Here is a 14,871-nt window from a genome sequence, read left to right as displayed (position 1 = left end):
AGAATAACATTCTTAAATAATGACATTCTGATAAAGAAAAATCTTTAAAAGCATTTAGAACCGTAAAAAAAAAATGTTTCCATTTTGGGTTACAGTGGAGACCATTCCTATAACAAGCTGAGAGAGCCAACATTTGGGTTCTTTTACTGGGAGAAAGATTTCCAATCAGTCAGTATATATCTTTTTAGCTGTTTATTCATATTGCACTGAGAAAATTGTATTCTGAAAGGAAATTCTAACTCATTAAATTTAGTTTAGCTGAGATTCTATATTATATCGTAAATTACATTTTGATTATATGATTGATTTTACGACATACCAACCTATGTGGTCATTTAATGCCCGAGTCTTTTTTTTTTATATACATTAATAGTTATAAGTTTTATGTATGTATCTGCTGTTCAGTGTCTATGTTTATATAGTTAGATAGGGTATTGTTTTTCTTTTTCTTTTAAATTTTGTTGAATAACCCTGTTATCTCCAGATACTTGAGAAGGGTAGTTGATCTATATGAGTGAATATGTCCTTTACAGTTTTTTATTATATAGATTCAGTCGGTTTGTTTTCAAGTCTGGCTTTTTGATTATAAGTTTGTGAGTATATTGTAAAAAAATCAAAACTGAATTTTATTGAGAACTTTTGTTTGCTTTTGATACGAGGATTGAGTATTTATATTACTTGAATTAATCAGACAACCATTCCCATCTTGAGTGTCATTTTCACAATGTTTCGGTCAATGTAACCTCCAACTTTCCTCGATTGTATAGTATTGAACTCAGGGATGTTTCTATCAAACTCGGGAATTTGGACAGCATTTCAAACGGAACCATTTATTTACTTCACTGGAGTAGCATGTTCTCGTTCTGTCAGCCATGACGCAAGGACCTGTGGTGCAGTGGTTAGAAGATTCAGAAAAATCAATTGCAAAAAGTGATATTCTCCTGAAGATTGAAGGTTCAATTATCAGTGTGGGTGACCGAAAAATACAATCACAAATTACTTAGGACCTCTATCCAGTCATGGTTGACAGAACGAGAGCATGCTTTCCCTGTGAAGTAAATAAAGGATTCTGGTCGAAATTCCATCAAAATTCTTGAGTTCGACAGAAACATTCTTGAGTTCACACAAGCTATACCTGAAGAAGGTCAGAAGTTACATTAACCGAAACGTTGTAAAAATGACACTCAAAATGAGAACAATAGTCTGAGGAATCCAAATAATATAAATATTTTTTCGCCATTAATTAAAAAAATTAAAACAGTAGTTCATACTGTTTTAATTTCTGAAGTTAAATTCGGTGGTTTGGTTTTATATATTTTGTAAAAGTTTCACGTCATAAAATATTTTAATATTTTCTTTTCATGTGGACAGTGTTGTTTATTCTAACAACATTTGAAGTGAGGAGGGGATAAAATCTAAGGAAGATATCTCCAGAGTGCTGCTGAAACAAACTTTTCTGTCCCCCCTCCCCTTTAGCAAGTTTAAGAGGTTTGTAGTGCCGGATTTTGGAATAAGTATGTTTCGTAATCTCTCAACTGGTCAACGAAACCAGCGTTTGGATGAACCACTGGCCGTTTGCCCTTTACGAACCAAAAACTATCCGAAAAACTCATTTTCTCAGTCTTCATGAGATAGCCGATTACAATCGACGCTGCCCTAGAGATGCCGGCATTGCAGTGGACAAGAACACAGCCTGACTTCCGACCTTCATCAATAAACTGGAACGCGTTGTCAAATGCTGCCGTGATGTTTGTGTCTGGAACATCGTAAAGTTTAATGTTTTTATAAATTATTTTGTCTGGGTAGAGGTTCTCAACACCAGTAGCGACGTTCAAGACATGAGTGACACCATATTTTTCCAGAGTTTCCAAAGACTGCGCCACATCCTGGGAACCTACAAAAAAGAAAAATACTTTTAATAATCAGCATGGCATTATTTATGTATGACATAATCATGTTAGATCACCAAAGTTAAGCAATGTGGAACCTGGCTAATACTAAATGGGTGACCATTTAAGAATGCTAAGAACAGTATGTCATCTTCCCATGACCAGGACCTGCTCCTTATTTACCATATAAGAGTAGAAAGTGGATCTTCGATTTACTTTTGTCAGCTGCATAACTCTTGCTTCCCTTTTTTTTGTCCTTTAGTCCTCACATTCTAGGAGCGATGTTTCTGACAAAGAGGGAAGAATTGTTGTTTTCTGGGTCAGCATCTATTTCATCTAATACTTACCGTTGGCAAGTTTTTGACCTTGAAGTACTTCCGTTTTTTTAAAGTTTCTTGTATAAAGTGGCTCTAGATCTTGTCTGGAGTGTGTGGGAGTTGAACACTCTCAGCCTAGATCGATTATCGCCCTTTAACTCAGAAGAGCGACCTAGCTACGTCACTTCCTGTTCTCATATTTCACCCTCTTTTCTGCTGAACGCTTGACCAATCAAGATGTGACGAACACCGCTCCGGTGGAGCTATGAGCCACCACCGCGTTCCTGACTAGCCAGTCAACCGCAAGTAACGTTACTTATCTCTCAACGAACTCTCATTCTTTCTATCCTCTTTCCTGTACATTTATGCAAATAAATTGCATTTGTTTCGTTGATATTTAACAGTATATTTTCGTCTTCATTATGCGACCTTTAGTCTTTTTAATTCCTCTACCATTAAATACACCCATTCACCATTACCTACATAGGGACGGGATCGTCTAACACCAGGGCAGACCGTCCTGTCCCCAACAAGTGATTTCCAGAAAAAAAATATGGTGTGAAGCCCACTTAAGAACTCATACAGATACGCAACTCTCACAAAAAAAAAAAAATAAATAAATAAATAAATAAAAAATAAAAAAATAAAATCAGCACTTTACTTGATGTTGAAAGCCTATTTACAAATGTACTAGTATACGAAACAATTGCACCTCCCATCACATAAGAATGTAGAGCATCAATATGTATACCAAAAGGAGGCTGTACTTTATGGTGTAGATAAATCCTGCAATTTTATTCTGTAAGGGGATTCTGACCAATAAAATTTATTTAAGCTGAGATTCCTGTATCTGTATAAGCACCAAGTATATCCTAAAATGGAGTACTGTTGCCACATCTGGGCAGGAGCTACTTGGCATACCCTATCCTGCCTTGATAGAGATCAAATCCGGCTTCGAAACCTAGTAGGTGATGCCTTTTTCTCTTCCCTCTCACCCCTTTCCCACAGAAGAAATTTGCTCTATCGTTATCGTTATTTTCATAGTAAATGCTCATTTGAGCTCCAATCTATGGTCCTTCCTTGCCGGACTTTCACAAAAAATACTCGACTAGCTACAACCACTATCAACAATTTCCCCCACTCTCTATCTGTGCCTAAATCTAAACGCAGGTTCTATGAACAATGCTTCTTTCCTAGAACTGCCTGCCTGTGGGACACTGTTCTGCTGGTCTGCTTCCTGGTTGACTACAATATTGTAGCCTTCAAGTCCAATGTAAGCAAGTTCTTGTTGAACCGTCCCCCTTAAATAATCAAATTCCACCAAACTTACATCATTAATGATTACTACACTACCACCTAACACTCATTAACCCTTATCCTCAAGTGGCCTTCAGGTCTTGATAAGTGGTGACTCCTTCGCAAAAAAACAAACAAAAAAAAACAAGAAAGAAGATTTTGTATTGTATCATAAATTAGGATTATGAGTATGCGAATATATCGTAAATAGTCAAAATCTAAATTTATTGAGAAGAATAGTTAAGGAATGTTTATAGGTTTATCTACCACTGACAATTGAAAATTGAATGTCAATGACACAGACTTAAATGGGAATGGACATATAACAGTCATTACTGTACATTAATTGACCACGGTTCCACTTGATTCAGTAGATAGTGACAGATATATCAACAAGAGTCTAACAGTGCAACTGACCATTTAAGGTCCCTACTTTTCGAATGGGGCTCTTGTTGAAATCCTTGCAGTAAATTATCCAGTGTTTCTTGATGAGTGGGAAGTACACATTCTTTTTTGTTACATATACGTGTCTTCTGGCAACCAAATGACTAGCTGCAAGGAGGCAGTGCTCGATAACGGAGGCTGCACACTGGTACAATCTGCCAACCCACACTGCATCTGTAAATAGAATATACCACTAAACAGCCTGGAAACGAGGCATTGATAAAACAGTTTAGCTAGAACAGAAGAAGAGTCAACCACTTATAACAAAAAACAGAATAAACATTTTTTTGTATTTCTGAATTTTTGAGATGAGGATTGATAATACGAATTATTTGAACTACTGTTTTCATCTTGAGTGTTATTTTCACGTTTCGATCGATGTAACATTCGAGCTTCTTCAAGTTTATCTTGTCGAACTCTAGAATCTTTCTGTCTGCAAGGACTCGTGGGATAATAGATAAAGTACTTGGTAAAATTCAATTGTAAGTGACACTCTTCTAGAAGTTTATGGTTAAATTATAAGTCTACAATTATGAAATATTTAGGAATTCTACCTGATCATGGCTGACAGAACAAGAGCATGCTACCGCTGTGGATTAAATAACATTCCATACAAATTCCCAAGTTCAACAGAAAGATTCCCATGTCACAAGTCAATTGCAACAATTGCAATACCACATGAACTGCACTTAGAATTGCTTCTACACCAACCCTATTCTCCAGTTTTGATTCTAGAATCTACTGGCTGTTCGCAGACCCCAAAAGATTCTCAGGAGAAAGATTTGGCTGCAATAAAGAATTAATATTGGAAAATCGTTTTAACTTCCCGTCTGTGGAACACATTACCAGAGGACTGCTTCCTTGCAGATTGCAACGTGGTCATCTTCAAATCCAATATCAAGATTCCTGTCATGCTGATGCCTCTGTTCAATCTCAAGCGATAATGGATACCCCCTGTAAAGGTAGCTGCATAAGTAATTGTGAGGTAAGAGTTGTGTAATCCCCAACCACACCGCTCCTGAATTAACAGTGCTTAAGTCCGGTGGCAAGGAGAAGTCCTAGATGACTGGAAACAATGCCGAGATAAGCGGAGTGCACATACAGCACCTGGAATTCCTAAATGGTCACCCATTTTAGAATTGATCAGGCTCAATGATGCTTAACTTTGTTGATCTAATGGGAACTGATGTGTCAACGTGATTATGCTGTATATAACCTTTATATAATATATTCCTGCCACGAAAAATCCCCAGAAATATTCAAACTTGGATCATTCTATTAATCCTCTCATAAGTTTTCTTCATCTCTCAATTGACAATCATTTCATCTCATTAGCTCTCATCCTTGAGTAGCTAGGAACAAGGTGCTGTATCTGTTCTGATGTTGCCCTTCATCTTTCTGTCCTTGGTCAGTGAGGAAATGCTTCAAGACTGAGGCAATTTTTATTTTTGTTCCAATCCAGAATGCTCTCTTCTTTTTGGAGAGCTGGATTTTCCTCCGCATTAAAAACCGATCTTGTATCTAACTGTCCCCCATGGGAATGCAAGTTAACGAGGAACCCTTGTCCTTGGGTGGCTTTTGGCCTTGGTAAGTGATGATTCATTAGCAAAAGAAAAAAAAAACGAAAAAAAAAAAAAAAACAAAAAAAAACCTTTAACCATGTGTTTCCATTGATTATCAATTCATTTCTCTATATCGTTATAGAATATTTGTATTTCTATTCCAAAAATAAATTTCAATAATTCAGTGTATTGATTTAACAATCATCACAAGTGAGATGTGCATGTATCCAATAATGTATCTTTGCAATTGAGGACACAAAATAAGTGACTCATATAATACAAAAATGTGCATAGTTTATCATTTTAGTTGAATGTTTTTACCAAACTTCAAAAAAGGGGCGAAGTTTGTAGATGTTAGCTATTTAAAAGGAAAATTGGGTTCCAATTAACCTGAATTGGGTTAACTTGGTGGGAGGATCTGGTTGAAAAATCAGAAACTCTTAATGATCCCAGAAATATAAAAATCACTCATTAGTACAACTAAGAACCAATCTTTGTCTTGCTGTTGTATCTTCGGCCGGTGTATAAACAGCGTCTATTTAACAGATATCTCTTTAACGTTGTGATATATACAATGTGATGTCTAATGGTAAAAATGTTCTTATTTAACAGATGTCTCTTTAATATTGTAATATATAGTCATATATACAGTGTTATGGCTAATGGTTAAAATGTTCTTCTATTTAACAGATGTCTCTTTAATATTATAATATATAGTCATATATACAGTGTTATGGCTAATGGTTAAAATGTTCTTCTATTTAATAGATGTCTCTTTAATATTATAATATATAGTCATACATACAGTGTGATGGCTAATGGTTAAAACGTTCTTCTATTTAACAGATGTCTCTTTAATATTGTAATATATAGTCATATATACAATGTTATGGCTAATGGTTAAAATGTTCTTCTATTTAATAGATGTCTCTTTAATATTATAATATATAGTCATATATACAGTGTGATGGCTAATGGTTAAAATGTTCTTCTATTTAACAGATGTCTCTTTAATATTGTAATATATAGTCATATATACAGTGTTATGTCTAATGGTTAAAATGTTCTTCTATTTAACAGATGTCTCTTTAATATTGTAATATATAGTCATATATACAGTGTTATGTCTAATGGTTAAAATGTGCTTCTATTTAACAGATGTCTCTTTAATATTGTAATATATAGTCATATATACAGTGTTATGTCTAATGGTTAAAACGTTCTTCTATTAAACAGATGTCTCTTTAATATTGTAATATATAGTCATATATACAGTGTTATGTTTAATGGTTAAAATGTGCTTCTATTTAACAGATGTCTCTTTAATATTGTAATATATAGTCATATATACAGTGTTATGTCTAATGGTTAAAATGTTCTTCTATTTAACAGATGTCTCTTTAATATTGTAATATATAGTCATATATACAGTGTGATGGCTAATGGTTAAAATGTTCTTCTATTTAACAGATGTCTCTTTAATATTGTAATATATAGTCATATATACAGTGTTATGTCTAATGGTTAAAACGTTCTTCTATTTAACAGATGTCTCTTTAATATTGTAATATATAGTCATATATACAGTGTTATGTCTAATGGTTAAAACGTTCTTCTATTTAACAGATGTCTCTTTAATATTGTAATATATAGTCATATATACAGTGTTATGTCTAATGGTTAAAATGTTCTTCTATTTAACAGATGTCTCTTTAATATTGTAATATATAGTCATATATACAGTGTTATGTCTAATGGTTAAAACGTTCTTCTATTTAACAGATGTCTCTTTAATATTGTAATATATAGTCATATATACAATGTTATGTCTAATGGTTAAAATGTTCTTCTATTTAACAGATGTCTCTTTAATATTGTAATATATAGTCATATATACAGTGTGATGGCTAATGGTTAAAATGTTCTTCTATTTAACAGATGTCTCTTTAATATTGTAATATATAGTCATATATACAGTGTTATGTCTAATGGTTAAAATGTGCTTCTATTTAACAGATGTCTCTTTAATATTGTAATATATAGTCATATATACAGTGTTATGTCTAATGGTTAAAATGTTCTTCTATTTAACAGATGTCTCTTTAATATTGTAATATATAGTCATATATACAGTGTTATGGCTAATGGTTAAAATGTGCTTCTATTTAACAGATTTCTCTTTAATATTGTAATATATAGTCATATATACAGTGTTATGTCTAATGGTTAAAATGTGCTTCTATTTAACAGATGTCTCTTTAATATTGTAATATATAGTCATATATACAGTGTTATGTCTAATGGTTAAAACGTTCTTCTATTTAACAGATGTCTCTTTAATATTGTAATATATAGTCATATATACAGTGTTATGTCTAATGGTTAAAACGTTCTTCTATTTAACAGATGTCTCTTTAATATTGTAATATATAGTCATATATACAGTGTTATGTCTAATGGTTAAAACGTTCTTCTATTTAACAGATGTCTCTTTAATATTGTAATATATAGTCATATATACAATGTTATGTCTAATGGTTAAAATGTGCTTCTATTTAACAGATGTCTCTTTAATATTGTAATATATAGTCATATATACAATGTTATGTCTAATGGTTAAAATGTGCTTCTATTTAACAGATGTCTTTTTAATATTGTAATATATAGTCATATATACAGTGTTATGTCTAATGGTTAAAATGTTCTTCTATTTAACAGATGTCTCTTTAATATTGTAATATATAGTCATATATACAGTGTTATGTCTAATGGTTAAAATGTTCTTCTATTTAACAGATGTCTCTTTAATATTGTAATATATAGTCATATATACAGTGTTATGTCTAATGGTTAAAATGTTCTTCTATTTAACAGATGTCTCTTTAATATTGTAATATATAGTCATATATACAGTGTTATGTCTAATGGTTAAAACGTTCTTCTATTTAACAGATGTCTCTTTAATATTGTAATATATAGTCATATATACAATGTTATGTCTAATGGTTAAAATGTGCTTCTATTTAACAGATGTCTCTTTAATATTGTAATATATAGTCATATATACAATGTTATGTCTAATGGTTAAAATGTGCTTCTATTTAACAGATGTCTTTTTAATATTGTAATATATAGTCATATATACAGTGTTATGTCTAATGGTTAAAATGTTCTTCTATTTAACAGATGTCTCTTTAATATTGTAATATATAGTCATATATACAGTGTTATGTCTAATGGTTAAAAAGTTCTTCTATTTAACAGATGTCTCTTTAATATTGTAATATATAGTCATATATACAGTGTTATGTCTAATGGTTAAAACGTTCTTCTATTTAACAGATGTCTCTTTAATATTGTAATATATAGTCATATATACAGTGTTATGTCTAATGGTTAAAATGTTCTTCTATTTAACAGATGTCTCTTTAATATTGTAATATATAGTCATATATACAGTGTTATGTCTAATGGTTAAAATGTGCTTCTATTTAACAGATGTCTCTTTAATATTGTAATATATAGTCATATATACAGTGTTATGTCTAATGGTTAAAACGTTCTTCTATTTAACAGATGTCTCTTTAATATTGTAATATATAGTCATATATACAATGTTATGTCTAATGGTTAAAATGTTCTTCTATTGGTGTGTATACGTGTGGGTGTTTCACATATAATAAAACAGCTTATTAACATCAGTTTGTGATAACACACAGGCAAAGAACATGCCTTCACTTTGTTGTGTCTTTGTCTCTTCTCATTATTCAAGTTCATCTCCCTCCAAAGGAAACCAAACAACAATAGGTTATACATTTGATATAACTTTATTCTTTACTTCCTATCGATGCTGCAAGACATTGTAATTTTCTACATTATGCTAAAGTTGCATTTCTCCCAGCTTCCAAAACATGGAGACGATATCTTATGTTGTTGTTGTTGGGTTAGTGTCCACCATGGGTCAGTTGAGCTGGCTCCTTCAACTGAATTCTCTGTCTCTCGTATAAACACCTCTGAGGCATGTCGGTTTGAAGCTGCAGTCGATATCAAGTCAAGCCATTTGCACACTCTGTAGAGACGAGAACACAGGATCAGATCTGCATCTTACTTCACTTCACCATGCTGAGGCAGATTATCAGCTTACCACCGCATCGTTTCTTCCAACCCTATCTTTTGTGTTAACTTGTCCCACATTTCCAGTCTGAGTTCAAGCTCTAAACTAAGTTGAGTTTAAACCTTTATTTAAAGTTAAAATATTCGTGAACTGAACTGCTGAATGTATCAGGATATTTCAGTGGCAGTGAGACGTCGGTAGAAATGCTGGTCGGGAATTGATATGAACTCAGTGATGATCTGGTGTTATTGTCAGGCTGAGGCAGGGGTGGCGATGACAGGAATGTGGCTTAAGTGTTCTGGTGTCTGGAATACGGGCGCCGTGGTGGCAGCAACAGGAATGTGACTTAGGTGGTTTGGTATCTGGAATACGGGTGCAGTGGCGGCAGCAAAGAAGGAGCAATCTTAAAAGCTGCTGTCCGGTAGCACAAGGAGGTTGGCGGCAATATCGGAAGAGAAGTAATCTTAATAGCTGCTGTCGCTGATGGAGTGTTGGTGATGGTGGCTGCTACTATTGGCGGGACAAACCTTGCTGTCTGACGAGCTGTAGTGATCTGGTGGCAGCGGCGGCGGTGGCAGAAGAGGGGTAGTCTTCAAGGTTGTTGTCCAGTATCACAAGTGGGATGACGGTGGTGCGACAACGGTGGGAGCATAGTAATTTTAGTAGCTGTTGTTGCTGGCGAAAGGTTAATGGCTGCTGGCTGGTGAGGGAACGAGGTTCACAGCTTGACACGCTGAGCAAATCTGCCTGCTTGTCGAACAAGCTGTCATATTTATACTCATGTTGCGGACATAGTTGTATTTTGTATTTTGATTTTTCTTTGATGTATGGCTTCCTCTGGCGGTTTTCTTTGTTGAGGTGAGTTGTGAGTTATTATGTTGATGTGTGTACATAAAAAAATGGCCTTTGATGTTGTTGTGTGTGTTTAGTGTGTTCATTTGCGTTGTATCGACAAACAGAGTTTGTCTTAGCATCACCATCATTATCACCGTCACTGTTCCTGCTGGTTTCTGGTTTATTCATGTAAATATGGAGGGATATGCAATATAACACTATCAGAATGGCAGAGTTAGAGTTGCAGATTTTGGATTAACTAACTGCAAGAGAGATTAGAACAACAGCACTTAAAAAGATGGTTCTCTTTCTTTCTCTCTCTCTTATTTTTCTGGTAGGATGCCCATCCCCAGAAAAGACAAAAAGAAAAGGAAGAAAAAAAGAGAGAAAAGCAATTGCAGAAGACCGTTGCTTCAGGCCCTCAAAACAGAAAAGATCCAGGAACATACAACATTACAAAAATCAACTTTATATTCATTACACTAATAATATCATACTTGTTGTTGCTATCTTTGATAAGTTGAAATATTCTATTTGAGCTCAAAGTTTTTGTGAGAAATAGGAGATGTAAGTGAACCCATGCAAAGACAAATTTTACCCTCTCTTTTTTTTTTTTTTTACACAGTGATCACCACTTATCAAGGCCCGGAAGCCACTCAGGGATAAGGGTTATTGCAAGTACATTACGTTAGTGTGGAGATTTGATGAAGTGTTTAATTAAAGGGGCGGTTCATTAGGAATTTGTTAACATTGGACTTGAAGACATCCAAATTGTAGTCCGGAGGGAAGCATGCAGACGGAACAGAGTTCCACAGGCATGCAGTTCTAAGAAAGAAGCTTTGTTCATGGAATCCGCGTTTTGATTTAGGCACAGATATAGAATGGGGGAAATTTTTCACAGTGGATTCAGCTAGATGGGTGTTTTTTGCGAAAGATTGGCGAGGGGGGACCAGAGATTGGAGTTCAGATGAGCACCTGCCATGGAAATAACGATAAAACAAGGATAGGCTTGCAACGTCTCTTCTGTGGGAGAGAGGTTGCAGGATAGAGAAAAGGGCATCCCTCACTAAGCCACGAAGTCTATTTTGTACTCTGTCAAGGCAGGATAGGCTGTTTTTAGCAGCTCCTGCTCAGATATGGCAACAGTATTCCATCCTTAGACGTACTTGGCTTTTATATAGATAGAGAATTGCATCAGTAGTGAGATATCTTCTGGAGCGGTAGAAGGATCCCACCATCTTTCCAGCGACCTTGGCAACAGACTTGATGTATGTATTCCATTTCAGATCAGGAGTAATGGTCAAACCCACAAGCTTGTCAAAACACGGGGCCTCACCCAGACGAGAGACATCCATCACAATTGATGCCAGATGGGGATCAGAGCGTTGATGATGTAAGGATAGGAGTTTGGCTTTGTATGCATTAAAGGTAACCAGCCACATCTTCCCCCACTGAACCACGCGCTCGAGATCAGAGGAGAGAGAATCAGAGAGAACTTTGTCATTTACAGCCTTTGATGTGTTGCCGTAGATGGTCGTGTCATCAGCATAGATGTCAACGAATGATTTAAGTATGTGTTTAGGAAGGTCATTGATGTAGATCAGGAAGAGAGTTTTCTCGAGATAATAAACAAAATGGTTAAAAAAATACAAAAAACCCTGAAGATTTTGTGTTTCTTGGTGGCTCAATCGTTCTAGAATCCTCATCTGACATTAGCAGATGAATAAAAATAGCAACTTCTACAGTTGGACATCTCAATGAAAAGACACAGAAAGGAGCATATCAATGCCTCTGAAGTTAAGCGGAGACATTTTAAAGAGGACACTTTGCTGCTTCGGCCACGTTGCGCACTACAACCCAGGAGAGTTCATCCATGAAGCAATAGCTCTAGAACTACTCCAAGATTGGTGAAGATGTCTGGGAGGCCAACTGAAGACATGCTTACACACCATCAAAGCCAATGTTGAACCTAGCTTTGGTCCACAGGTATACAGTGTTCACCACTGGTTCCAGGACTGGCTGTCTATCACTATCTTAGCCGCTGTGGACCGTCATGCATGATCTGCATTCATCCAGGATGCTGAGTGTTCTATAGGAGAAACCGTCTCAACTCATCCTTGGTGAATGTCACTTTAAATCAAAGTCAAGTGAAGTTAAAACTTTGCAATGCATTGATAATTTCTATTGTTGTATATGCAAGCGAAACATGGACACCAGTTTTGATTCTAGAATCTACTGGCTGTTCGCAGACCCCCAAAAAATTCTCAAGAGAAAGATTTGGCTGCAATGAAGAATTAATATTGGAAAATCGTTTTAACTTCCCGTCTGTGGAACACATTACCAGAGGACTGCTTCCCTGCAGATTGCAACGTGGTCATCTTCAAATCCAATATCAAGATTCCTGTCATGCTGATGCCTCTGTTCAATCTCAAGCATTAGAAGAAACTTAAAATCTTTGAAATGAAATCTTTAAGAACTATTCTTGGAATAACTTTGCGAGAGTGACCAAGAAATGCAGAGATCAGAAAGAGGCTTAATATTAACAAATCCATCAACAACATTATTCAGAAAAGAATTTAACGTGATTTGGACATATTTCCTGGCTACCAGACTCCAACTATGTAAGGCAATCATATAAAGAAAATTTAATTCAAGAAAGATGAAGAGGATGATTATCAAAGGAATGAGCCAATCAAACAAGAGTTGAAACTGGCATGCTGCTCTTAACAGCCGAACGACTGTGATAAGTGGCAGGCTTTTGTTTTCAAGCATGTGGCGAAACTCTTTGAAGTACGCACACAATTCAAGTCAAGTTTTATGTTTTGCTCCGTCCAGTTAGATCAGCTTGTGCACTGGCATAAGCATTCATATGACAGTTTTATGAGCCTTACTCCTTCTGTGCTGGCTGATGGCAAATTGGAAGCAGGTGTTTTGTTTATGACAGCATCATTAAAAGGTGAAAATTAAATGTTTAAGAACTACACTTGAAGTTATTTAGCAAGCCAGATGAAGAAATGCAGATACCCAAAAAAAGGCTTAATATTAACAGATCCATTAACTTTATTCGAAAAAAAACAAAACAAAATAAAGATTAACATGATTTGAGCATGTTTCCTAGCTACCAAAGTCCAGCTATCAACACTGGTGCTTAGCTCTCTACTAATATTTATTATGTTACTGCTGTCTTTGATAAGTCGAAGCTGTCTTTTGAGAAAGTGAACCCAAACAAATACAAATCTTGTACATCAAGAAACTTCATATTCTTTGTCCCTCTCGAGATAGCCAGTGTTATATGTAACAATGTAATAGTGCTAGTAATAATAAAAACACGTGTGACATACCCAATACGAGACCCGATCGTATTTCTCCCACCTGTAAATCTCGTCTGAGATCACCAACAAAACCCCAACGAGACTCATTCATATTAGTTGTAACCAATCGTCCAGACTCATCCTTTTTCTCAAGCAACGTCTGACCTCCAGGTGTGGTGATGCGGGTTTCCGTTTTCTTTAGCTTGCATTTGCTGAACTTCATCACTTCCTTGTTCAGATCTTCCATATTTGAATCTGAAAAATCAAAATTTTGTTAGAATTAAATTAACATCAAAATCATCTTTATACTCAACTAATGATGTCACTGGGGAAGCAATGAATTCATTTTAATTTTTAGTTTTATTTGTTTGCACATTTTTAAAGTTAAGGTAGACAACTCTGAGTATATTCTTCCATTTAAAATGAGTTATTTCTTTTGTTGATTTTTAATTTTAGGTGATTATTTAAAAATGTTTCATACTAGCAGTCCTCTGGGCCAGAGTTTGGTGGTTTTGTTTTATAGCATATCAACACTTTTCAGATTATTTAATGCCAAATCCAGTAATTTTGGCAAAAAAGTTTTATGCAGAAAATTCTTTATATCTTCAAATATTTATTCATGGTGTTTGGTTTGGTTGTTTTGTAGTAGAAAATTATTGTTTTTGTTTTTGATTTTGGGGAACATGATTGAATTTTGTAAAGGGAACAGGAAAAAGACAATATTAATATCTGGTGCATTTTAAGCCAGGAAGCCAGTATCTTCAAACAGCCTGATATGGTAGCACCAGAAGTGCCATAGTGATTTTTTAAATAAATTTTTTTTCTTTTTTTTTTTTCACATAGGAGTCACCACTTATCAAGGCCCGGAGGCCACTCGAGGATAAGAGTTAATGGGTATACATTTGTCAATGTGATTATAGCACAGTAAACATAGGTAGTGGAATTTTTGTAAGTTGGATTACTTAGGGGGACGGTTCATCATGAACTTGTTTAGGTTAGACTTAAAGACAATCATACTGCAGTCAGCTGAAGAGAGTTCCAGAGGCATGCAGTTCTAAGAAAGAAGCTTTGTTCATGGAATCTACATTTAGGTTAAGGCACAGA

The 14,871-nt window shown here is 34.9% G+C and overlaps 1 protein-coding gene across 4 annotated transcripts in view; it reads right to left on the bottom strand.

The window, feature by feature from the left end:
• Positions 1 to 248: 248 nt before the first annotated feature.
• Positions 249 to 14,871, bottom strand: part of LOC145263717 (dual specificity protein phosphatase 19-like) — a 64,911-nt gene continuing 50,288 nt past the window's right edge. For all 4 annotated transcript variants that reach the window (XM_080120678.1, XM_080120679.1, XM_080120680.1 and 1 more), the window contains 2 exons: positions 13,798 to 14,022; positions 249 to 1,894 (listed from right to left, as the gene is read on the bottom strand). In XM_080120678.1, the coding sequence (XP_079976804.1) occupies positions 1,482 to 1,894; positions 13,798 to 14,014 (630 nt within the window). In that variant the 5' untranslated portion in view covers positions 14,015 to 14,022 and the 3' untranslated portion in view covers positions 249 to 1,481. The remainder of the gene's footprint in view (positions 1,895 to 13,797; positions 14,023 to 14,871) is intronic.

This window comes from Euprymna scolopes, chromosome 39, assembly GCF_053919585.1.
Source record: "Euprymna scolopes isolate OS-2025 chromosome 39, ASM5391958v1, whole genome shotgun sequence".
Classification (NCBI taxonomy): Eukaryota; Metazoa; Mollusca; class Cephalopoda; order Sepiida; family Sepiolidae; genus Euprymna; species Euprymna scolopes.
Note: the sequence above shows the minus strand (reverse complement) of the source record. Positions and strands in the feature narration are given on the sequence as shown.